This window comes from Oryctolagus cuniculus, chromosome 8, assembly GCF_051225735.1.
Source record: "Oryctolagus cuniculus isolate XC-2025 breed Fujian yellow rabbit chromosome 8, ASM5122573v1, whole genome shotgun sequence".
Lineage (NCBI taxonomy): Eukaryota > Metazoa > Chordata > Mammalia > Lagomorpha > Leporidae > Oryctolagus > Oryctolagus cuniculus.
In genome coordinates this window covers 56097662-56123352 of record NC_142874.1, presented here as the reverse complement: position 1 = coordinate 56123352, position 25691 = coordinate 56097662, and the positions used below count along the sequence as shown (strand labels likewise).

The window sequence follows — 25691 nt, the reverse complement described above, 5'->3', positions numbered from 1 at the left end:
AGATAAGCTAGAGTTGATTTAAAGTATACAAGAGGAAGTACCTAGGTTATGTGCAAACATTCTGCTACTTTATATAAGGGAATTGATCACCTGTGAGTTTTGATATTCATAGGAGTCCTGTAATCAATATTTCTTGGAATGAAAACATTTGAGTGATTAAGAAAAAAAACCCATTGGCTCAACTCAATAGCAGGTTCATGAAGCAGAGGAACACCTGGATTGCTAACTGTTGTACCTCTAGCACTCACCACATAGACTGGCATAAGGAAGGTGCTAATTGAATTATTGTTGAATCAATAAATGAAAAACTGAACTTCCACTTCAGTTTATTGAGTAACCAATTATGAAAGATACAGGCAATTTTGGATTAAGAAGTAAACATAAGCAATTTTAAGCCAGAATTCAGAATAGGAAAGAAGTAAGCATGTTTGGATTTTAGAAAATGGAATATATGACAATAAAACATGTTACATAATTTCAACATAAATTACTACAACAAAAGCAAAATTAGTTTCCTTTTTAAGAAAAGTTAGAATAAGAGATAACTAACTTGCCTGTACATTTCCTAGAATTATATTCATTTATCTTCATATATTAAAATATATTTATTCACTTATATGTTATTTTATTGTAGATGGAGAGTATTTTGATTTTTTGGTAGTGCTTAGCCTATATTCACAACTCCAAAATCCTGTTTTGTGGCTTTCAGAGATTAATACATTTTAAAAGCAAAAATTTTGAAGGACATTGAATCCTAATTATATTTTTATTTATGAATCCCTTCAAACATCAAACATTTTTCAGAATGTACTTTTAGCCGGTGCCTGCTGGTGACCAGGTGTTCTTAAATTTAAGACCATAAAAACAGCTAGAGGGTTATAAAAGCCTGACTTTCAAAGTCAGATGCCCAGGGAGCCAGAAGATGTAATTTTTAGGGCATTTGGCACCAAAAAAAAAACCAGTATGGTACACATAATCAGCTCAGATCTTTGTAAATTAGAGCCTACAAATGCAAGTAGAAAATTATTAGATGTATTTCAGTTGCCAAATTCTTGATGAACCTGAACCTACATGTTTAAATGCCTAATAGCTCAAAAACAAGTGGCCAAACATTCTACATTTTAATCAAACACATGTTTGGTCATATTCATCAGTTTTAAAATAAGTACACATACACATCACATGGTTCATAATTCTTTCGAGGTTCTTTAAATTTAACAGGTGCCAAAGTTAGTTTCCTTCTTCATGCTTTCCCAAGACATTTTACCAGGCAAAAACACTAACTACAATGTCTATTTCAAAGTGAATTTTGATAATAAAAATGTGGGTTTCCTTTGGCTCGTGGTACACTTCAAATCATAAATTTTTTTCTTTCATTTTGGGCCATATATTTTTCTCAAGATATTATGAAAAAATACCTAATCATGAACTCAGGAACATAAATATCTTCTAATAGGAAGAATTCGTAATATTTCATATGCATATGAGTTTTCTTTAACAAGAACCACCTACCTCTGGAGGAACTGGAGAGGTGGAAGAACAAAGACAGGAAGAGAGACTCAAACTTCCAGTCAGTTTGCTTTTGTACTGACTGTAAGGCATTTCATAGAAATTGTATTTCCACAGAATCTGTATGGGTTATTTAAATGCAGAGGTAACAAAAACTGCTCCAAAGAAAAGTATATCATGAAGCCTAATGAATAAGTCATTCATTCATGTGCTCATTTATTTATAAATTTAATAAATATTAATTGCACACCTGTGCTTCTACCAGCGAAAGACAAAAGTGTGCAAATGCATGCAGAGGAGTGCAGTAAGTCAAAGACAACAGTGTTCAATGACTGCTATGAACGAGAGATGTCCAGGTGATAAGTGAGCTCAGAGGTCAGGTCCTCAACTAACTTGAGCAGTTTCCAGAAGCGGTGACTTTGCACTCAGTCTTGCGTGTTGAGTACACGTCCACTCTGTGTGGAGTAAAGGGCATGGAGAAAGGGGAAGAAACACAATTTTCCTGTAAGACTCTGCAGTGTGTAGAAGAAATAATGCTATCTTTTCTTTGTGGAGCTTCTAAAAGAACATTTACCATGTGTGCAGTAAATGTGGGAAACTGGAGAAAGAACGGTGAGAGGTTATGAAAAACTGTTTGTTATTTGGTAGAATTTTAATTTTATCCATCCAGAAATCAATGTGAAAGCATTGAAAATTTTGACCTTATTTGTGCTTCAGGAAGAACAGACCAGGAAAACATAAGAAAGCTGAATTAGAAAGAGAAAAAAGGGACAAAACTCTCATTAAAGGCAGAATCTTGTTAAAAGATTCTGAACTTGCATGGTGAATGTAGGAAAGGGGCTAGATATTTCAGATCAGAGGTCAGCTGCATGTGGGCCCTGAGAAAGAAATGTTTACAAGAGACTCTCTCTGCCACCAATTGCAGTTTGCAGTATGGGAAGTTGATGTGAAGTGCTATGCTCTCAGAAATACACAGAATCAGTGAGATAAGAACAATCATGAAAACCACAACTATCCATTCAAAGGACTGTGTGTAGCTAAAAAAGAAAGCAAAACATGATCTTTATTATGGAAACTATCAAATGTTTATTTAAATTTCCATTTAAAGTATTTTAAGTAAAAATATATACAAAAACAGATATACAAAGGTTGCAGCAACTAGAAGCATGAGAGGTACATATATATATACACATAAACACAACTAAAATTAAGTTCAATGCAAAGTTGAGTGACATCATATTGCACCAAAATTTATTCCATACAAAAACACATGCATCAAGAGGTTCCATCAGATGAAAGCACACTTATTTCATAGCATTTTACCACTTACACAAATAGCCCATAAACACCATCTGGCAGTGTGACTGCTGCACCAGATCTCTCCCCAGAGGGAAATCATTTAGCCGTAGAAGAATCCATTTTATTTCACATAGCTCATGCTGGTCTATGCATCAGTGCCAAGGAACCCTAAGAAACATGACACAATCCACAAATGAAAATCCCTTTACACCATTTATGTTTTCGTAGTTTAGTATATTACTACTCCTAATGTGCGTGGAATGTAGATGCAGAAAAGCAATTTTCCTCTTTAAGAATTTATCAACTGACATAAGACATTGTGTTACAATTTTATAAAACACCCACAATCACCTGCCAAGTTTCATTACCATAATGCCAGAGTGGACAAGAGAGGACCATTTAGGATTTTGAGGATCACTCTTCTCTAGCTGGATCTTTCTGTCCCTGTATTTTAGATCACGGGCCAAACCTCCCATGACCCTGCAATTTGGGGAATGGTTCACAGTCATGACAAATGCATTCCAGACCTAAGTTAGGAACTGAGCTGGTCTGTAAATTATGTTTAAGGAAAGATCAAAGAGATGACTACCAGCATAACCCTGATGAGTAACATGCCACCACCTGATTCTTTTGCTGCACATTACTGGAACTTGCCATAGAATATAAAGGCATTTAAATACATTCATCTGTAGTACCTAGACATATGTTAATGTGAACATACAAACACATACATATGAATTTTTCACCCCTTCACAACTGAAAAAGAAGCTACTTATTAAGTCAGATTTTTAGACAAGGCTCTAAAAACTCAGTTTAACAAAATAATCCCAGATACACTTACAATAAAAATACCAGAAAGACATCATAAAGTAAATTCTGAGTCAATAATGAAAAACCATTTCTACCAGTGCATCACTACCATGTAATCCATTCTAAGATAGGTAAGAACCAAGTTCTGTAAAATGTATAGTCTAATCCTGTCGGAAAAGTAACACAAATTAAGTTCATCAAATAGTCATACAAGAGACCGTTTGTCTTGTCTTTTTCTGACATATGCTTATTATGTCAGAAACCACAGGTACCCAACATTTAGCATCAGTAGAACATGTCTGATGCATGTTTGCTTCCCTGTTTGGCTTATGGAGAAAACAATGTATTTCATAGTAGTAACTTATACATTCTTAACATGTCTGATGCTTATGCTTGCAAAGTCCCCAAAAGTTGAGATATGGCACTGAACATTCATTACTATTGTACTGTAATCCATATACAGAAAAATTTGGGGCCAATATTCATGTTTAAAATACCTAAATTTTAAAGCAAAATATACCCTAATATAACAATACATAACAATGTATTGTAGGAGTTACCTTAAAAGGGTTAAGTGTTACTCCACTCTCTGAATATGGATAACATTAAAAATAAACCTAGTTTTGAGAGCTATTAAAAGCTTCGTTCCAGATGTATAGCAGTAGCAATAACATTCACAAGGCAAACTTATCAGTAACAAAATTTCTCCAAGGAGAGGCTTAGATTATTTAAGGGTGCTGTAGGATTCTGGTGGCTTGTGCAATAACCATATCCATATATATTGGTTTTTGCTTTCAAAGCATTAAACAAGTGTTATGGAGTAGTGTTTGAAATAATTAGTATAAATACTAATTTAATGTAAATTGTTTCTATTCTGTTATGGGCACATGTTCATTTGAAACACTGTGTTATATTGCTCAAAGTATTTTTCTGCTTTAATAAAGCATTCTCTATATTTTTAAAAAAATAAGGAGTTTAGAATAAAAGAAAATTTTGAAATATGACAGCTCAAACCTAGAACGAAGGAGTCACATTGCATTGTTTTGTGGTGTAACAAGACAGTACTTCCAAACATACATCTAACAAGGTTAATTAGTAGGAATGTGTGAGGTCCAACTTCACAATCCACATTTACATCAGGGCACTCATCGCCTGACCCAGTTATACAGCTCTACCTTCCAAAGGCTAACACATTTTTCCATAAATGCTGTGCAAATACCCTGCTGCACCAAGTGCTCAAAATACAGCTACCCCTGCAAAAGAGATAACTGTGCATTAGTCGTGTGTGTGTGTGTGTGTGTGTGTATCTTTCAGAGGAAGCTTCAACAAGAGGTAATAAGTACATAGCAAGCAGGCTTACTAACCAATAAATTAATTCGCTAGAAAGTCACTTTTGTTCTTTTAATCAGTAGTGTATGAGTTGAGAAAAATGTTCAGCTTTCAAACCACTGCAGCCATCTGTATGGCTCTGATACCCAATGTTCCTTGGTTTTTTGAGAGAATGGGATCTATTAAAGCACGAAGGCAATTATTGCTGATAGATATGTACCCTTGACCCAAGTTCACTAGATGGTAGACATGTAGCTGATAGGTATTTGGAGACAAAACCATCCTCTGTGCATTTTAAAGCCAATGGTAACAAAGACTGGTGTGAGGAAAGCTCTCATAAAAATAACCTTTAACAGACTCATATTAAGCAAATCTGTGTAACTGTGTAAATTCAAAGTAAAATTCACTTCCTACCTAGAGGACATAATGCAAAAAAATAAAACTAATGTAATCATTAACAAATTCAAATAATGGGGGACTAGTCCAAAAATCAAATTTTTTTTTTTTTTTTTTTTTTTTTTTTTTTTTGACAGGCAGAGTGGACAGTGAGAGAGAGAGACAGAGAGAAAGGTCTTCCTTTTGCCGTTGGTTCACCCTCCAATGGCCGCCGCTGCAGCCGGCGCACCGCGCTGATCCTGGCAGGAGCCAGGAGCCAGGTGCTTTTCCTGGTCTCCCATGGGGTGCAGGGCCCAAGCACCTGGGCCATCCTCCACTGCACTCCCTGGCCATAGCAGAGAGCTGGCCTGGAAGAGGGGCGACCGGGACAGAATCCGGCGCCCCAACCGGGACTAGAACCCGGTGTGCCGGCGCCGCAAGGTGGAGGATTAGCCTATTGAGCCACGGCGCCGGCCGCCAAAAATCAAATTAATATTATTATCAGAGGATAAACAAGGAGAATATCTCATGACATACAGAAAGTTGGTAAAGTGTCTGTGAGAGCATGATTTACATTTTTTTGCATCTGTATTCAATTTAAAAATAGTGCATTTAGTTTTAGAAACTAATTTGAAAATTCAACAAAATTAAGAAAGGATCCCTTAAAAAATTGACTATTAAAATATCTTTTATAAGTACAGTTCTAATAAGCTAGAGCCTACCTACAGGTTACACTTTTGGTATTATACAGATAGAGAGAGAGAGAGAGATTTTTTTGAAATACTGTTTACAAGGAAATTAATTAATGATATATAAATAATATAAACAGAAGCTATCAAGATGACTCAACAGCTACTCTAATTCAAATCCACTAAGGGTTTTCTTGCCAGTTATTCAATGACATGCTTTAATTCTTGACTTTGAACCCTTAAGGAAGTAAAATGTAACTGTAAACATTATCAGCACCAACGTACTGCATATCATGTGGGGCAAAATGAAGCAAAATTATATTCAAGTAAAATCAAATTTCTTGAGTCATCTGCATTCAAATCCAAAATCTCTCTATATGAGTATTTCTTTCCAAATTAGTTAAAAGATTTACAATTAGAATCCAATCCATTGTCTATCATTCAAAATGAAAAAATAAAGTATGACAAGGGTGAAACTGTATCTTTACATATTGCTATATCTTTATATTTCACAAAATAAATATAATGATGAAGGCACTCAGTTATATATAGATATTTAAATTAAACACAATTTTATTACTTAAATTATATCCTACAAATACCCCATGTTTATTACTAAAAGAAAAATAATGGGAGTTATTGCTTCTTCACAGGGATAGATGAAGATATAGTGGGGCCAGAGCGATAAACAATTTTACTAGTCTTCTTCAAGAAAATTAATACAAAATTCCTAATTCAAAGTTAGGTACAGGAAATTGGGAGGGACATGTCTGAGTGAAAGGCTGGGCAACTTATGTTTGGGATATCCACCATGCATAGCAGACAGTCCTTAATTTTTTTTTCTGATCATATAGCATTGTATAACATCAAAGTATTGTTATTTCCAATGCTATCCTGTCTTTTATTTCCTACTACTCAGACCTTCAGTTTTTCATCTTTTCATAACCTACAACTCAATTACAAGAGATTGATTTTAACAAATGTCAGAGGTGCTAAACTTCTTAGCATTATACATTATCTGCAAATCAAGATAAAATAATGAGTTTCTTGAAGACTGATTACAGTTTATGAAGAATTCTCTTGTATAATTATATTCACCTTAACCATCTGTTGATATGTCAAATAGTAAGTGGGAAAACAGTTTTACCAGACATATAAGACATTCTGGAAATATTTTTCAATATGTATATTTTAATGACAAAGAAACTGCCTTGCATTGTCATGCAACTTAATCAACTGTCCAAATTTTGTACCAGAAAGCTGGGGGTACTTCTGGACAAGTGTACATGCAAGTAGATGGCACACACTTGACTTTTAGGTTTGGAACTGGAGTTAGGCATCTTTTCTAGGACAAATCTTTCATCTCCTAGAGAAAGAAAAGAACAGAGCCTGCTTCCAGCTGACCAAATCACCATTTATAGTGATCCAGTTTTCTTTATTTGATCAAAGAAAAATAATCTAACACTTTAAAAATGGGGTCAGAATAGCATTGTGAGAAAAATTCTTCTAAAAATATTCATAATTGTGTAAAGAGTATATTTTTATTTGTTAAAAAATCAAATTATATTTTAGATTTGGAAGTCTTTACTAGATCTGTAAAAATCAAAATTAAATCTTTGAGACTCTAAGTACTCAGAAAAAGAATATTGGATAATAAAATATATTTGTTATCTTAAATAGTACTGGCCACTTGTACTTTTTGTGTTACACTCAGAGCATTTATGAGGGTGCTACAAAAAGTTCATAGACAGTGAAATTAAAAGGTAAGTTAATTTTGGTGTAAGAAAATTGAAATCCAAGCAAAATATTTTTGTAATATGTGTTTTATACAAGTTTTTTTGAGACTCCCTTTTGTATATTATTTTAGAAATATGAGAAACATTTTACTTTCTATAAAAATAAGACAGGAAGGAGGAGGATGGGTGGGAGCGTGGGCAGGAGGGAGTGAAGCGTGGGAAGTATCACTATGTTCCTAAACCTGTATATATGAAATACATGAAATCTGTATACTTTAAATAAAATTTTAAACATTTTTCAAGAAATATGCATAAATAATCATGCAAGAGCTTCTGAATTAGATATGCTTCACATGTCCCCAGTTTAGACAAAAATTAAGAATATTGATTCTGCAATTAAAGAAATCTTTTGTCTTCTCATGGTGTATCCTAAAAATAAGCTGAAGTACACATAACCCCTACCCCATTTTCTTTTATATTCATCAGAAACCTTAAAGGAATACAAACTTCATACATTTCATAATTACAACTTTAGGAATATGGTGATTTTTCCCACCACTCCTGCCCTCTCCATTTTCTTAATTACTAGATGACTTTGGCTAAAATGAGATTCCATTGGCATTAGAAATTTAACTCTACAAAAATCCCTCTTGAAAATAAGAGAGAAATGCATATGTATTCCAGTTAGCTTGTAATGACACATTTAAAGAAATATTAGAACCAAAAACAATCAAATAAATGAGCCAAATCTACCACTGTCAATATTTGCACATTAACTTCAGCTCAGGAAGAGTTTCCTTGTACAGATTCAATGGGCCTAGACTGTGTAAAACATAGGAAGATACAAAGTGTTTTACTTCTACCAATACATCCAAGGGAGAGATGCTGAGAAATGGAAAATGTATATTTTAAATAAGGACTGCAGATAAATCTGGAAAACCTGGAGCTAAGAGTAAAATAAAGAAAATTTTTAGAGATGGTGTTGTGACACAGCAGGTTAAGCCACAGCTTGCAATACCAGCATCATATATAAGACTGCAGGTTCAAGTCTCAGTTACTCCACTTCTGAATCAGCTCCCTACTAACATACCTGAGAAAGCATCAGAAGATGGTCCATATCCTGGGTCCCTGCCACCCACATGAGGACCACTATGAAGTTCCTGGCTCCTGGTTTCAGTTTGGCCCAGACCCGGCTGATGCAGCCATTTGAACAGTGAGCCAAGGACAGCACTGTGGCCCAGTGAGTTAAAGCTCTGGCCTGCAACTCTGGCATCCCATATGGCCACAGGTTCAAGTACTGGCCTAGGAAAGCAGTGGATGGGCCCTTGCACCCATGTGGGAGACATGGAAGAAGCTTCTGGTCCCTGGCTTCAGATCAGTTCAGCTCAGGCCATTGTGGCTAGTTGGGGAGTGAAACAGCTCTACCTCTCACTGTTACTCTTATCTTTCAAATAAATAAAATAAATCTTTTAAAAAAATGAGTGAACCAGCAGATGGAAGATACTTCTTTCTCTCTCTCTCTTTCACTGCCTTTCAAATAAATAAATAAATATTTATTATTTAAAAAGAAATTGATAATAATTCCCTTAGTGACTCAAATTATAGGTTTAGCTTAAAAATCAGCAATCTTGGATATATATTAAATTTATCAGGATCAAAAATCGAAATTAATGAATTGGAATTGCTTCAAATTATAAATCTCCATCTCAATTTTGGGTAAATTTCAGTGAACTCTATGTCTACTTTTAATGATTTTAATCATTGTAATTCCTTCAAAAATTCTTATTTTGAAATGAACGAAAGTTTAAAGATGATTATGACTAACCATTTAATCTTAGGTAGTTATAAATGATAAGTAAAACATTTTATCATGTTAGCTTCCTTTGAAAATTCCACAATATTCTCTAATCCTGGCATAATACATTTCAGCACACATCCATGCACAGTTTCTTCTTCTTTCAATGAACTTACTAACAGTTATCTCTTTTGCAAGTTGAATGATAATTAAGGTGAAGAAATTACTGACTAAGCCTAGACATTGACATGGGAAATTTTTAGAAGCATCAGTTGTAAATCTTATTTAGCAGTGACATTTCTTCCTCAATTTTTATGTAAATATATGCCTTTTCCTAATTTATTTGGACGTTTTTATCCAAAGAGATATTTTAGCAGAATACAAAATGTATAAAGGAAATTTACACACTGTCAAAATTCATCACCATGTAAAAATAGCAATAAGATTAAAAAAATTGTTCAGAATTACTAACATGGCATATAGTATGATTATAGGAATAGATTGGACATTTCAGACATTTCCCTTGTTCATGATTTCTCTCATACTATTATAATTTATTAGCTATATAATATAAATGCATGTGTGTGTGTGTGTTTGTATTCATCAGAGGGTAAATTATTAGTGAAGCAGATGGTATCCTTCAGAGGATTTAACACCAAAATGACACCTGCCCTAAGAAACATTACAAACTTCCCTGATCAAACTGACTGACATGACAACTAAATGGCACATAACCGTGGAACTTCCTGATAATGACTGAAAAAAAAACATGTAACACAGTAAATTCTCAAAGATTTTTGCTCAAACATAAATGTCAGATTTCTCATAAGTAACAGCCCCCTAGAAGCTCTTCTTTAATGTATTCAAATAAGTAGGCCTACTCTCTCTGTCCCTGTCTTTTGTTCAAAATGCTCTAGGTATAATCCATTTAAAGATCAGTGATAGCTAAATTGTTATTTAATGGGAAGCAATGCAATGCCAATATAAAATAATTTTTCTATCTTCTTTGTCATAATGATGTGTACTATACTTTTTTCAGAAGAATAGAAAACACTTTTCACAGTATAGTAATCTACAGTATATAAAACCGTGTTTACAAATCCATATATACAGAAAACATCTCAGTTTTCAATTTGAAGGTGCTTAACTTTGATAAGATATGTTGTAGAGAATGACCATTCAAGTAACCATCCATTGCCTCAGTCTTTCTCCTTAACCCTAACAGAGACTCAAGAATTATGTGAACTCATGGTTCAATTGCCTATTAGCTTTCTATAACTACATGGAGTCATAACTAAATTTCTTAGAAATTAGTTTCAATACACTAAAATATATGAATAAAAATAATTGAATCCTTTAGTACACCATCAAGTTTCAATTTTCTGGATTTTCAGAAAATGCAGTAAATATCCATGCTGTGTCTTTGCTCAAGTGCAAATTGCCAAGATTTCAACTTCATTAGTTTGTTATTTACGACAGTCTTCTTCAGGTACAACTTCCAGTATTATCTGTAATGTTCTGGTTATTGTATCTACAAAGAAATAAAAGACAAATTAAAAATGCATGGAAATTAGAAATGCATAAAAACAGTAAAATATGAATTATTTTAGATTGTATATGGAAAATACACAATTGCCTTTTTCAAAGAGTACTTTCAAGAATTATTGACTTCATTAGAATCCTATCATGCTCAATTAATTTATTTGCTACTTCTGTAACTTCCTGTGATGGCTTCTCAGTAAGAACATGTTAATATTCTATATTCAAATAGGGACTTTTATTCATGACAAAAGACTGAAAATATTTTGAGATAATTAAGCCAAGATATAAGTAAATGTCCAAAAACATTCTGCTTATTCCATTTAAAATTGGTTTGTTCTTTTTGCAACTATGAGATCATTACCAATCCTTCAGAAGAATCAAGAGGAGAATCAGAATATGATAGCCAGACTCGAATTTGTAGTGTCTTATGGAGCAAATCATTTTATCTCCCTGAGTTTTATTTGCCTAGCAGGTAAAATACAAGATTTGGAGTACATCATCGGTTCCCAGAGTGTGGACTCCAAACCGGTAATATTATCATCACTTGAAATATTGGAAATGTATCTCTTTTTTTTATTTGAGAGGTAGAGTTATAGACAGTGAGGGAGAGACAGAAAGAAAGGTCTTCTTTCCGTTGGTTCACTCCTCAAATGGCCGGCTCTGTGCTGATCTGAAGCCAGGAGCCAGGTGCTTCCTCCTGTTCTCCCATGAGGGTGCAGGGGACCAAGCACTTGGGCCATCCTCCACTGCCTTCCTGGGCCATAGCAGAGAGCTGGACTGGAAGAAGGGCAACCAGGACTAGAACCCGGCACCCAGGAAATGTATCTTTTTAAGCCTAACCCTATACCATATACTGGAACCCAAAAGTAGAGCCTAGCTGCCCATGACTCTGATAGATACTAACATGTTAGAACCACAGGGCTGGACGATTTCTAAGGCCATTTAATATCAGCATCCCCAGAATCCTGTGATCCCATCTTCCAAGGATGTGAGTTTTTGTTTGCTTCTTATCTTGGTCATCAATCCCTACACAACTTTTTCATATTTCTACTTGTTCTGGAGCAGTCTAGTGCCTATCTACCTACTTGATAGTTTCCAATCCAGGTCATCTTTTTTATCTGATTCTTGACATAGCCCCTTCCAAGCAATAATTATAATGTATTTGATAATACCACAAAAAGGTATTTAGTTTCATCCTGTCTGTATAATCATGTTCCCAAAGTTGTTTTTCTCAGCACCCTAATATCTATAGTTAGCATTAATTGTAAAGGGTCCAGTATATTTCTGGTCAAATGTTTTCTAAATAAATTGTATTTTCTTACAGTGCACTCTTCACATGGAGATACAAGAGGAGAACTCGGGGTAATTAAATCTCATATTGACAGAAAAGGTAAATGGTAAAACAACTCTATGAAAACAGAAATTTTTTTAACTTTCAATTTACATTTTAATCACAGGCTCAATCATCTACTTAATAAACATTTCAACAAATAGAAAGACTTCTATTCTGCAGAAGTATGGAGAAGGGCTATTAACGACAATCAAATCTCAAGATATGAATTTCACTCAGATCAATCACATTTTTTGCACTCTATATATTAGCTACCACAGATCAGAGAAAAAATGCGCTATTTGTCTTTTTGGATCTGATTTATTTCACTAAGTATGATGGTCTCTTGTTGCATACATTTTGTTGCAATAGACAGGTTGTCATTCTTATTTAAGGCTGAGTGTATTCTATCATGTATATATAACATATTTTCATCATCCAGTAATCAGTGGATAGACATTGTACATAAGACTCCAGTAGCACAGGCAATAGAAGCAAAAATAGACAAGTGAGATTACATCAAATTAAGAAGCTTCTGCAAAGGAAACACTCAACAAAGAGGCGACTGACAGAATGTTAGAAAATATTTTCAATCTATACATCTGATGAAGAATTAATATCCAAAAATATATAAGAAGCTCAAGAACATAACAAAACAAAACAAACAACCCAGTTAAGAAATGGGAAAAGGACATAACCAATAATTTTTCAAAGGATGAAATACAAATGGCCACCAGACGCATGAAAAAATGCTCAGGATCACTAGCCTTCAGGGAAATGCAAATAGAAACCACAATTAGGTTTCACCTTATCCAAGTTAGAATGGTCATCATTCGAAAATCAAAAAATAACAAATGGTGGCAAGGATGTGGAGAAAAGGGTACATTAATACATTGTTGGTAAGAATGTATAGTACAACCATTATGAAAGACAGTAAGGAGAGTTCTCAAAAATATGAAGATTGGTCTACCATATAACCCAGCCATTTCACTACTGGGAATTTACCAAAGGAAATGAAATCAGCATGTGAAAGAGTAATTTATACCCCCATGTTTAGAGCAGTTCAATTCACTATATCTACGATACAGAAAACAGACTTTTGGAGAAAGGGAGATGCAGCTTCCATGAGGCGTGAAAGGGCAAAGGCTATCTGAGAGTAGGTAGAGAAAGCAAAATGGATTACACATTTGCAAAGCTCAAATGAAAAGCAGCAGACCTAAAGACACATCCTCCGCAGCTCTTCTTCCTGCAGAGGTCCTACTGCAGCCTCCTGAGCTAAGCTCCTCAATGGCTGTGTTCTGTACTCACCTCTGCTCCTCTACTCCCAACACAAAGCCTTTCTTCTATATTTTGGGACTCCTGGCCCTTTGTCTTCTTAGACACCTTGCTCCTCCATATCATACTGCATCCATTACAGACAAATGGGAGCAACTAAGACCCTGAAGCATTCCTGCTGTGTTATTCTCAGTTCCATAGCTCAGTTGGGATCCTCCATTCAGCAGCACAGAGAAGCCATAGAATCTCTCACCTGCTCTTGCACATGTAGTCCTGGCTCTTTCTCTGCATTCAGTCACCCCTGTTATCAATCTCCCCTGTTGCTTTCTTATGCTCTGTCTTGGGGCTTTAAGATTTGATTGACTATCGTTAAAAATGAAGGTTTCTGCAGAGGGTAGATGTTGGTTCATGAGTATCTTACTGGAGTCACAACAACTTGCCCAGCTAGGTTATCTTACAGGCCTGGAGTAAGACAGGCATGTTTAATAGAACCAGACAAGCCTCGATGGAAGCTTCCTCCACGCCCAGGAAAATTTCAGAGCATGTGGCACTTGATTGCCAAGCCTACATTCAGGCCCATGGTAAGGCTTTTGGCTTTGGGGGTAACCAAACCCATGATAGTACTTCTTTGAACAAAGGTGAGCTGGTGTGAGTCTGCATTGGGGGTTTTAAGTAACTACAAGCTATAGAACAAAATTGTAGCATTTTTAGCTTTTTTAAAATACTGTTCTTGTTCATTGTTTATTTCTGAAACAATTGAGACAACAACTAAAATTGCAAAATCTGATTGACCCAACACCTGATTAATCCTACACCTGGTTCCACCATGGGACCAAAAGCCCAGATGGAAAGTTTGGGAAGTAATGCAAAGGCAATCTGCTCTGGAAGTCATTTTAGGAATAATAGGATGTGTTTTCTCAAAGGTTTCCTGCACATTATCTCTTTTTATCCCTATGGTGAAGATAGTCTGAGCCCCTTGGAAGTGTAGGTGAGCTTAATTCATTGACAATGTTGTACTGCAGTCTTGGTGAAACTTCGGTCAAGTGCATTACCCAGTTTTCAGTGACATATAATATAAATGAATTACTTTGACTCACTGCAGCATATGCTTTTAGACTGGAACTGCAAAGTCACTGACCAAAAAAGATGGATTATAATCACTCTGCTGGTGTGGCCCAGAATCATCTTTTAGAATCAAGGATTTTGTTTAAATAAGGTTGCCCTCTACATCTCTCCCTGAGCAAGTGGCACCGATTTCCAATCACTCCCCTCAGTCTCAGCTACAATAGGGTTTGGCTGACAGAGGCAAGCAAGTGAAACAGCTGCTGCAAGCCCTGGCAAATCTGGGCCAGCACTAATATAGGTTTGCAGGTCTTGCTACTTCCACGTTTTTGCATATGACAGTAGGGGGTGGGGTCTGCCCCTTTCTCCTCCTCCTATGAGAACATTGTATTTCCATAAATGCATAAATAATATAAATTACCAATACAAAGGGCAGGAAAAATCTTTCTGTGTATCTGACTACCCCCTTAAGAGCACACTTTCTTTTCACCCTGGAAATGCTATCACACAAAAAAGTGGTTCAATACTGGCATCCTGTGGCCAGAAAAATTCATCAAATTTCTGAACAGTCTTAGCTCCTTGGGTTCTGAATGTTCCCTGGCTGTCAGAACTAGGCAGCTTTTCACCATTTTCTGAATGCTGCTTTCATTTTTCAGGAAAGCAGCCACAGTAAGATGCATTTTGATAGACTGTCATTTTCACAGAGCCCATCTACTCATATAGATTAGGGTAAAAATAAATGAAAATATAAAGGCTAAAGAATTCTGCCGAACAAAAGAATATGAAATAAAACCACTGAACAAACCGCTCCAAGCAGAGGCTCTTTTTGGCTTGCAAGTTCACACTGAGCTTCTTTCTAACAAAAAGGACATCGCTGGAGAATGGACAGGGCTGGTGGTTCAGGACTCGGATGTTTTGCACATCCATCTGTGTGTAAGTGCTTTAGGGCCAAAGGCTAAGAAATTACTTACTATCATAGTAATAAATATTATGATTTTTCTTTATTTTACTACAAGAATGCTGCCTAAGAGGAAAATCAACCAAATTACAAAGGATTGTTGCTTCTTGCTACTCACTTTCCAGGCGGCTATAAAGATAAAGAGTTCAATGATAGCAGTTGAAAGGCAGAATTGCCATGCACCCTGGTAAGATTTAATGGCATTTTTGAGAACCAAATAACCGTTATGGGACTACTCCATTGCTGCTAGTTTCACAAATGGCTACCACTAAATTCAGAGGCTTTGGAGATGTTCAAAACATCATTAGAGACAGAAAAATAGAAAGAAAAAAAAACCTTCAAAATGACCTAACCATGGAAAGACAAGGAAGAGGCATCAAACAGGGAAACTACTTGTGGGTGTGCACTGACAAGGAATGGTCCAGAATGCATGCGTTTGAGCAAAAGGAAAGAACTTTCAGGGTCTGACTACCAACAGGAGGAACAAAATCACCACTAAATGAGATAGAGCAATGAACTGTCAATCATGTTTCTTGTTTCACTCTCAGATTAAACTCAGTTGTTTGTTCATAAATTCTCTTGATTTTCCAGGGTGCTCAGAGATTTGAACCGTCTCTATCTAGGATTGGAAATAGATGAAGATCTCACAGTGATGAGTGGTTATTCTCTCCTAAATATCAGCAATGAGTAAGGCAATTCTAATGGTAAATAGTGTTTCACTGACTTTTTTTCCCTTTGGAATGGGTCCTAAATTTAGTATGCATGACTGAGAAAGCCTACCTAGAAATATTTCACAAAAACTAAAGTGAGATAACAAGAAATAAAGATCAAATACTTGGTTAAGGCAATCAGTGCACCGAGCTAGTTTTAAAGAATATAACATGGACCGGGGTACTTTAAAGTTTCCTAGAGGTACAGATATTGTGGTGCAGTGGGTTAAACTGCAACTTGGGATGCTTGAATTCTGTATTCCAGCGTTGCAGTCCACCTCTGCTTCGCAACCAACTTTCTGCTAACATGCACTAGCGGGGGAAGGAGGGCGGGCAGAGGGTCCCTGTCACCCACAAGAGAAACCCAGATAGAGTTCCTGGCTCTCTGCTGTTGCAAGGATTTGGGAGAGTGAACCATTAGATGGAAGATCTCTCTCTCTCTCTCTCTCAAACACATGAAAATAAACATTTAAAAATAAAACAATAAAGTCTGTGGAAAATGGAATTAAAAATAAGTTTATTTTACTGCAAAAATCTTTTGAAACCCATGCAGGGTTTTCTCATAATGTACATTTTCCACAAAGTTGTAGAAGACCCCAGATATGGTACATGTATTTGTGGAGTAATGTTGTCATCTATGGAACAAAATCCAGGTACAAAGAGTAGACAGAATAAGGAATAAAGGTCTCATATGCCAGTTAGAAGCTCTTAGAAAGTAACAGCAGCACTCTGCTTTAAAGGACTGGCCTCTGAATTAGTTTGTGTAGTGCACTTGAGATTCAAAATGTATGAAACTTTTTTCTTTTTTGTTTTTCAGCAACACTGACATTATTTATTAATAATTTTACCAGAAATCTCTCTGAACTTTTAACTAGGACTTTAAAAAATTAATTATGGTGAAGTAAGTACAAAGGGGAAATAAAAAACTGTGTTCTAAATTCACCAAATTCAAGAGCAAGGACATATCTGCTCCTCTGGCCCCTTTTTCATTTTACCTCTCTCTCTATATTCTGCCAGGCACCCAAAGCTTGAAACAGCACGGACTTAGAAGTCCAGTGGATGTGGGTTCAAATTCTAACTCTATGGTTTAAAAATCTGTAAAGTCAAAAATAAATTCTCTGTTTCCCTGAGCCTTCACATGGATAAGGGAAAAAATCTCATCTTAAATCTGATCTTGTTGAAGATTGAAATTTGAAATGATGGTGATGGAGGGGAGCAGACTCAGCAGAGTCCCAGCCAGAGAGATAAGATTTCAACAGACTCTTCTTAAATATTACTCCTACCCACTGATCAACTGTATTTTCTCTCCCTTACCTTAACTGGTAACCAAGTCCTGCTGGGTTTTTGTCCTTAATATTTTTCCCTTTCTTAATATCTTTCCCTGTTTCTCAAACCCTGTGGAGAAGGCCGTGTTCAGACCCTCCTCAATTCTCACCAGGATTGCTGCAGGGACCACTAAACCTGACTGACTTCAGCCTCAGCCATCTTTAATCCATCCTCATGGACCCCAGCATGATTTCTCTAAAACAGGAAGCTGCCTGAGTTGTATTTGCAGCTTTTCAATTCATATCTGTATGATTCAGAATAAGTGACATGAATTTGCCCATTATAATTCAATATCTATAAAATGGGAATAATAATTTCTCCAACCCCAGAAGGATGCAAACACATAGAAATCACACCATGAATGAGATTGTTCTTCTTTCTTTCATTGTTCTTGCTGTTGTTAACACCTTTCTGTGATACACAGTTCCCTTGAAGGTACAACCATGATATTTAAGACATTTTGAACTCCACAAAAAATTCTATGTCACTCATCAAATTATATGCTATGATATAGAATCACTAAGCACCATCCAATCCAAAAGGAAAATTACTAGGCTAGGAAGGGATTCCAAAGAGAAGATAGGTCTTTTATGGAACTGTTGATAAATTTCTATCTAAAGTGATTCTCTTAAGAAGTGACTAGAGCCCCAACTAAATATCCAGGAAGGAGTCAATGGTTGTACCCTAAATGTCCTTCCTGCTTTCTCCTCCCTTGGTTTCAATTAAGATGCAATAATAAACTAACACTAGCAAAGATGCCACTTACATTTTTAAATTTTGAAATATGTTTGTCAAAGAGGTACACCTTTGTAAGTTTTCTACAGCATGGTCTCTATTTTAAGATTTAGTTAGTTAGTAGTTAGTTCAAAGTCAGAGAGAGAGAAACCTTCCATCTACTGGTTCACCCCCGAGATGGCTGTAACAGCCAAGGTTGGGCCAGTCTGAAGTCAGGAGCCAGGAGCTTCTTCTCGGTCTCCCACATGGGTAGCTAGGGCCTAAACACTTGAGCCATCTTCCACTGGTTTGTCCAGGCCATTAGCAGGTACCTGGATCAGAAGTGGAGGAGCTGAGACACAAAGCCCATTTGGGATGCCAGCTCCACAGGTGGCAGCTTTACCTGCTATATCACAATGCCAGCTCCTTCTACAGCCTGGTTTCTCACAAGCTCCTGAAGCTGCTTAAAACTCTTACCTGACAAGGGCTAGCATTTGGCACAGTGGTTAAAATGCTGCTTGGCATATACATTCCGTATCAGAGTGTCTGTGTTTGAGTCCCAGCTACAGTTTTGATCCCAGCTCCCTGCTTATGCTCATCATGGAAACTAGCAGGTGATAGGTGAAGTAGCTGGGTCTCCCACATGAGCGACTTGGATAGAGTTAGGGGCTCCTGGCTTTGGCCTGGCCCAGCTCTAACTGTTGTGGGGGAGAGATAACTCTGTCAGTCTGTCTGTCGCTCTTTCTGTTTCTCTTCTTTCAAACAGACAAAAAAATCAAATGAAAACAGTTTAAAAAAAATATCTTACCTGACATTCTTCGAAACCACTTGGGTTTCTTGTCCCATATTATAAAGAGATAGTAGGCAGGGACCCCGCTCAGAGTGATGACGAAGCCAATCCCTGTACTGAATGGGTCCGAATAAAGGGAAAGGGCAACCATGAAGAAGCAGGTGAAGGAGAACAAAGCTGGGATGAAGAGTGGTACCTGGAACACAGCACAGAAAGAAGTCACTTAGACCAACACATCAGGGGACAGGCTTCAGCCATGTGCCCAGCGACAGGCACCAACCTACCTGACCTCAGTAGCAAAATCTCTTTCCTGGGGCACAGAGACTGTACAAAACATGTTCCCTTATATTTAATTTAATTTATGTTTAAATCTTTGGATAGAACAGAATCTAAGGACAACAAAGGGCATTTCATTAGAGATACCGTATTTGAGTTATTTTAGTAACTATATGCCATTATGATTTATGCTTTTGATTTTAAAAGATTGGCTCTCTGATAATTATGATTAGAATCCACTTTAATGTGGAGTCAAGAGCACCGGCTGCTTGTTACATGTTAAAGCCTTTCAGTGTATATTGATTTTCTGTTGAGATTCACAACAAGAACTGACAGAAATAAAACAGGCCAACTCCTATTCAACCGCTAATAAAGACGCCGCCAGCATTAGGCAATGAATATAATTAGAAACAAATTCTGTCAACATGACTGACAACATTATCTGTGCTATTTCTTAAAAGCAAATACATAGCGAGGTCAGATCAATCCATGAATGTCCAACGCTGAAGGGGACGGCAAGCATGTTCTTCAGCGATCCCCAAAGGAAATGCTTGCTTACGGCAAATGGGCATTCTACTATGTGCTAAATGCATGGATCTTTGCTTTCCTATGAACTCATGTTCTAAATACACCTTGTATATGTTGTTTCTAGAGTGTGTAATGCAGAGAAAAAGCAAAGCAACAAGTCACAACATGTGTTTAACAGCACCTGTTGTGTAAAATAGCATCCTTGTAAAAGTTTGAACTAATAAGTGTCTGCCTCACTCTTTCTCAGCATGGCCAGTCTTCAGCAGACACACACATCCCACACTCTGCACGGAATCAGGTCACTGGACACATTCATGAAATATCAGCATCGCCGACATACCTCATATATTTTCTCTTTTCAAAAATGTGACATCCAAAGTTCAGTACCTCACATAAGAATGTGATGAACTATTTTTTTTCCAAGTTAAAATAAATCCAATCTGAAGGCACTCCCCGTAAGAGTTAAACGTTCAATCCCACGGGATGCCACCCCCAGCCCCAACTCTCCATCATGCAGTTATGACAAAGGGAGGACTGGGGATTAGGAGAAAGATTTATGTAAACCCGTCAAGATGGCTGGGGTTACCTTGAAAGGACGCTGCATATCTGGGCGTTTGTATCGAAGATAAATCAGCCCAGCGACTGCCAGCCCAATAAAAAGCCACCTGGCAAAGCTGAGGAAATTCAGAAGACTGTAGAGGTCACCAGAGAAGAGCATTATCATTGTTAAAGGGTGCTGGAGGGAAAAGGCAGAAAAACCAAGATTGGCGGATTAGAACACTGCAAACAAACACCTCCACACCACACATTACTAGTATCTTGGTCACATGATCCATGCTGACCAACTGTCAACACAGTTAGAACCTAGATTCAGTTAACCTATTTTCTATATTCTGCTCTCACAACCCCACTACACACCAGAGACCCTGTGAGAGAGCCATCCTCATTACCCTGCAAACAAGTGGAATCATGTAAGAGTGTGCTATTTTGTTTCCTAGTTCCTTGTACAGTTGAAAGAAGAGAACAGACCGGGTTTTCAAAGAGTAAAAGACAGGATATCCAATGACTCAAAATGTAAAGGCCCAGAGACTGAGATTAGGAAGTAAGTAGTAATAAAAATTTAAAATGCACTCAGTTGGAAAATATACAGGAAACTGTGAAAGTCTCCTGCTGAGCTCTTGACTGCATACACACAGGAAACACAGCCACTTCTAGGTGACCCTGTTGGCTCCCGAATGCAAAACGATGACCTTTGCTTCTTCCACATTTGCTCTCCCCGTGTGCCTGCCGTGTGTGACCCTCAAGATTGTGGAAAAGAATGAAGTGCGGAGATCAGCAGAGTAAGTCCCTGCAGCTGCACATGCCAAGGACAGCATGACTGATAGCAGAGGCTTAAAAGGAAAGCCCTCTTCACGGAGTAATACATTCTGTTCCCACAAGTGACTTGCACTTCCAGATATGCACAGAGAATGTGCGTACCTTAAAAAGAAATTTCAAGGAAACATTCTGAAACAAATTAAATGCGCAGGGGAAAAAAAAATGTTCAAGGTATTCTATAATATTCCTGACAGCAGATTCTAGTGGAGAAAAACGTTCCAAAAACGTGGGTAAAAATGAATATAACATTGCCAATGGGTATCTGCGGACTTTTACACCTCCTACAATCTTTTGTGTCCCACATTTCACAAACATTATTCTCTACAAAAAGAGTTCTACAACTCAGATTTCAGTTGTGGTGCTTCAATTTCTTTTCTGTCGGGTTGCTCTCAAATGTTTCACTTTTAATCACAGAATCATTGCACTGCCTAGGATTTCACTGATTCTTTGCATGGTTTTGCGTACATTTCATTATAAGGGGCCTATGATAAGACATCTGGGTAATCTGGTGCTGTGGCTTCCAGCTCTGCTCTCAGAGCTGAAATTTGTGACCCTACACCCTATTCTGGGAGGCTCTATGACAGCGAGAGGTGCCGTCTGATCATTTTCCTGCAACCTCGCAAATGCCTACCAAGGTAAAAGAGAAATGGTGTGACTGTTACCCCAAAGCATCAAACACTCGTCAGCATCACTGAGGAAAGGAAAGCAACAGGAAATATCCTGCCTCTCAAACTCCTCGACACCCCGAGAGCCGATTCAGTAATGGATGGGAAAGGAAAGCATTGTCTGAGAAATCTGGCTTGAATTCCTCTGTGCTAACTTGTTATTTGAGGTTATATCGAGATATACTTGTGAATATGCATTACCAAAACAATAACAGCTGGCAGAGGAGTGTGCTTGCGGACATGAATCATGGAGAGGATTTCTGGAAGGTGACCCTCTCGAGACGCAACATAGAATAACCTGATGGGAGAAAAATGTGGGTGGAGTTCACTGTATAATTGATTATTTCAAAGGGAAAATCCAGAAACCACAGAAAAAAAAAACTTGCATCTTATTCATACCAAATGGTTAGGAGCTGTTTCGGTGATAACTGAGGTTTCATTTTTCAGAGAAAATGTCATAAGAAATATGAATTTGAATTTTACAAAATCTGACAACATATTATATTATTCTTTGAGGAGAAAGAATAGCAATATCTGTCTAATCTTGTTCCTTACATACACATAGATATGATGAATTTAGCTTTAAATTTAACTTTAAATACATATGGTGTCAATTCAGTCCAGCAAACATACATACACACACTCACATAGCATTCATAATTATCTGACTAGATTTTAATCTTATCATATTACAACAAAAGGAATTTTGCATCAAACAAAACGAAGGAGATACAGATGGTAGGGTGGTGATGTTCAGTGTCTATATTTTTCTTGGTAACTTTAAAGAAACAAAGATTTTATCAGTAGAAATAAAATGCTATTGCTAGACTCTGTAGACATACTATTAAAAAAAAAAAAAGCCACATGCCCATCTTCAGAGCAGGCTATGCGTAGACAAGCAGTGCCCTCTAATGGGCAGAATAAAATAAACTGTTGATAATAGGAACAGTAAGGATCCACAGCCTTGCATGTCCCTTTAAAAACAACTGGTTTGGAGTCACTATTTCTTTTCTTTCTAAAGTTATCCTTATCACATCCAATTTCAAAAACAGAAATGTGTTTCTGGAAATTCGTGAACCCACTCACCTGGAGACAGCAAACACACCTCCATTCATGGAGCCAAAGCAGGAGAGGGCCACAAAGATCGGAACTGCTAATGAGAAATTTCCCAGGAGCCGCTCAGAAAAGGTCTAGTGAAAGAAGAAAAGAAAAAAAGGCAAATTAATGCTTTGCCAGAAAGTGGAATAAAATGAAACAATTTAGGCCAAACTTGCTCTATGACTTTCTATTAGCCTGCTGATACGTGGATGTTTTATAATCCTTCTCTGTGGCTAGGGTCAGACTAACTCCACAGACAATAATCAAAAGCAGGTGCCACAGCACTGCTTGTTGCAAAACTATGGGCAAAGGTCTAAACAATCACCTTCTCTCTCCTTTCAAAAAGCAATGATCCATTTGCCGAATCTTTATCAACTGTGATGTGTGTCATCTCTGACCCTGGTAAGTGGAAAAAATGCAGTTCAGAAGTTCAGCTTTGGAAGCCAGAAATCCTTCTGCACAACACCTTCTCTTTAGCGCAAAGGCCACATTTTTATACGGATGCACACATGTACACTAAGAAGTATTTGTAGATATCTGTTTCATATACCAATATACTCTCAGGGGATTAATAATTGATGATGTGATCACTTATAGCATATACATGATTAGCTCTGAAAATCGTTTTCCCAGAAAAATAACACTAGCTGAGCCTCTTGGTACGGAGTCACATCCTCCCCCTTAGGGATCTGTCAGTTCATTCTGTGGTTTCCTATTTAAAGCTGGAACACAAATACAAATCCAACACACCACTGAAAGTATGAAAGATAAACAAAAATTCTGAAATTTATTTTTGTGTCATGGTATGTACGCAATACCGCAAATTCCCATGAAGGATGTATTGTCTCAAAAAACGTGGGACTCTGCGATCGACCTTGACGTGACTGGTGCTGTATAATTAATGGAGCACATTATGTCCAAAGAATAAGTGCTGCCCTTTGTCTGGAGAGATGAAATGACTGACCTGACAGCAATAAGCTTTGTACATTTGATGGTCTGATAGGACTTAAAGCAGTTGGAAGTCTTATTTTAATATGGTGAACTCACACATAAGTTCATATGAAATGAGATAATTTATTCTCTTTGGATGTTGCTGATGTGAGGTAACACTATGTTAAAAGGAACTGACATCCACTGATGGGAAGTTCATTGTTATGAGGTCGTGAGTGAATGCTCTCTTACTAGCTAAGTTTTTAGCAATAAAAAAAAAAAGCATGTGACACAGAATACCAGCCCTAATACATGCTCTTCAGCAACAAAGATAGTCTTAAAGTCAAATACATTTTGGAAAATGATGTGTATCTAGTTTCTAGGGAGTTAAAATGTCTATTAGCATCTTTAATATTCCAAAAAAAGTACCTTAGCAATTGTTTAACTTTGAATAACCAAGTATTTTCCCCAATTTATTAATATCCTTGGATTAATATACAATATGTTACACTGGCACAAACATGTGGACACATGATCCACGTGAAAATTCTTAAGTTATACCTTGGGAAAAGGCTTCAAAGTTATCATGTGACTAGCTTACAAACAGAAAAGAGTGCATAATAAATTGTAATTTTCATACCTAGAAAAGGCATTCATTAAGACTCAGTAACTGCCCACTTCCCCTTAAAGAGAGGGTTTCAAGCATATATGCGTGGAAATGCTTTCCAAGAAATTAAAAATAAAGGGACATCACAAAAAGAATCTGTCTGCATTGGTAAAATGGAATATGCTAAGGTGTGCTCTAAATTTTTAAAATATTCATTTTCATTCAGGTCAAGAAAAGATTACTGAATTTCAAAACACTTTCTGCTGGAGGGAACTACTACAAAATTGCATCAACTCATTAACCTAAATTCAAATTGGCATTTTCCCAACTTGGACTTACCACTGCCACTGCATTTGAAAGCAACAGCTCCTCAGCGCTAATGGTTGTAAAGTAGGCCACATTTGTTAGCACGTAGCCAATGGTGACGATGGCCATGGATATACATATTGCAAGAGGAACAGTTCTGAAATGCACAAAGAAATCACCTATTAGTAATGTTTTCTTAGTCACTGACACTAGAGAAGATAACAGACTATATAATGGGATCCATGATAATTATAGGCTCTGTTGGGTATACCTAAACATTTCATCAGGGTAAAGTGCTACATGTTCCTTTGTAATTTAATAAGGTCCCTGGGAACAGATTCATCTGTCTACACTGCTGCTATGCCCCTGGAACATATGGATCTACTCCATTCATATACTCCATAAATGCTATAACAATATTCCACAAACTTAAGCACACATCAGAACCACCTAGAAGCCTTGCTAAAACAGACTGCTTGGGTAGGCATTGTGGCAGAGCAGGTTAAGCCACTTCCTGAAATGCCAGCATCCCATGTAAGCTCTAGTTTGAGTCCCAGCAGCTCCACTTCCTATCCGGCTCTCTGCCAGGAAAGCAGTGAAAGACGCCCTGAGTGTTTGGGTTCTTGCCACCCATGTGGGAGACCCAGTGGATTTC

The 25691-nt window shown here is 37.0% G+C and overlaps 1 protein-coding gene across 2 annotated transcripts in view; it reads right to left on the bottom strand.

Moving 5' to 3' along the window:
- Positions 1 to 6566: 6566 nt before the first annotated feature.
- Positions 6567 to 25691, bottom strand: part of SLC7A11 (solute carrier family 7 member 11) — a 105532-nt gene continuing 86407 nt past the window's right edge. For both annotated transcript variants that reach the window (XM_089302476.1, XM_008267436.5), the window contains 6 exons: positions 25070 to 25193; positions 23182 to 23285; positions 22297 to 22393; positions 20640 to 20789; positions 19268 to 19445; positions 6567 to 11073 (listed from right to left, as the gene is read on the bottom strand). In XM_089302476.1, the coding sequence (XP_089158602.1) occupies positions 11009 to 11073; positions 19268 to 19445; positions 20640 to 20789; positions 22297 to 22393; positions 23182 to 23285; positions 25070 to 25193 (718 nt within the window). In that variant the 3' untranslated portion in view covers positions 6567 to 11008. The remainder of the gene's footprint in view (positions 11074 to 19267; positions 19446 to 20639; positions 20790 to 22296; positions 22394 to 23181; positions 23286 to 25069; positions 25194 to 25691) is intronic.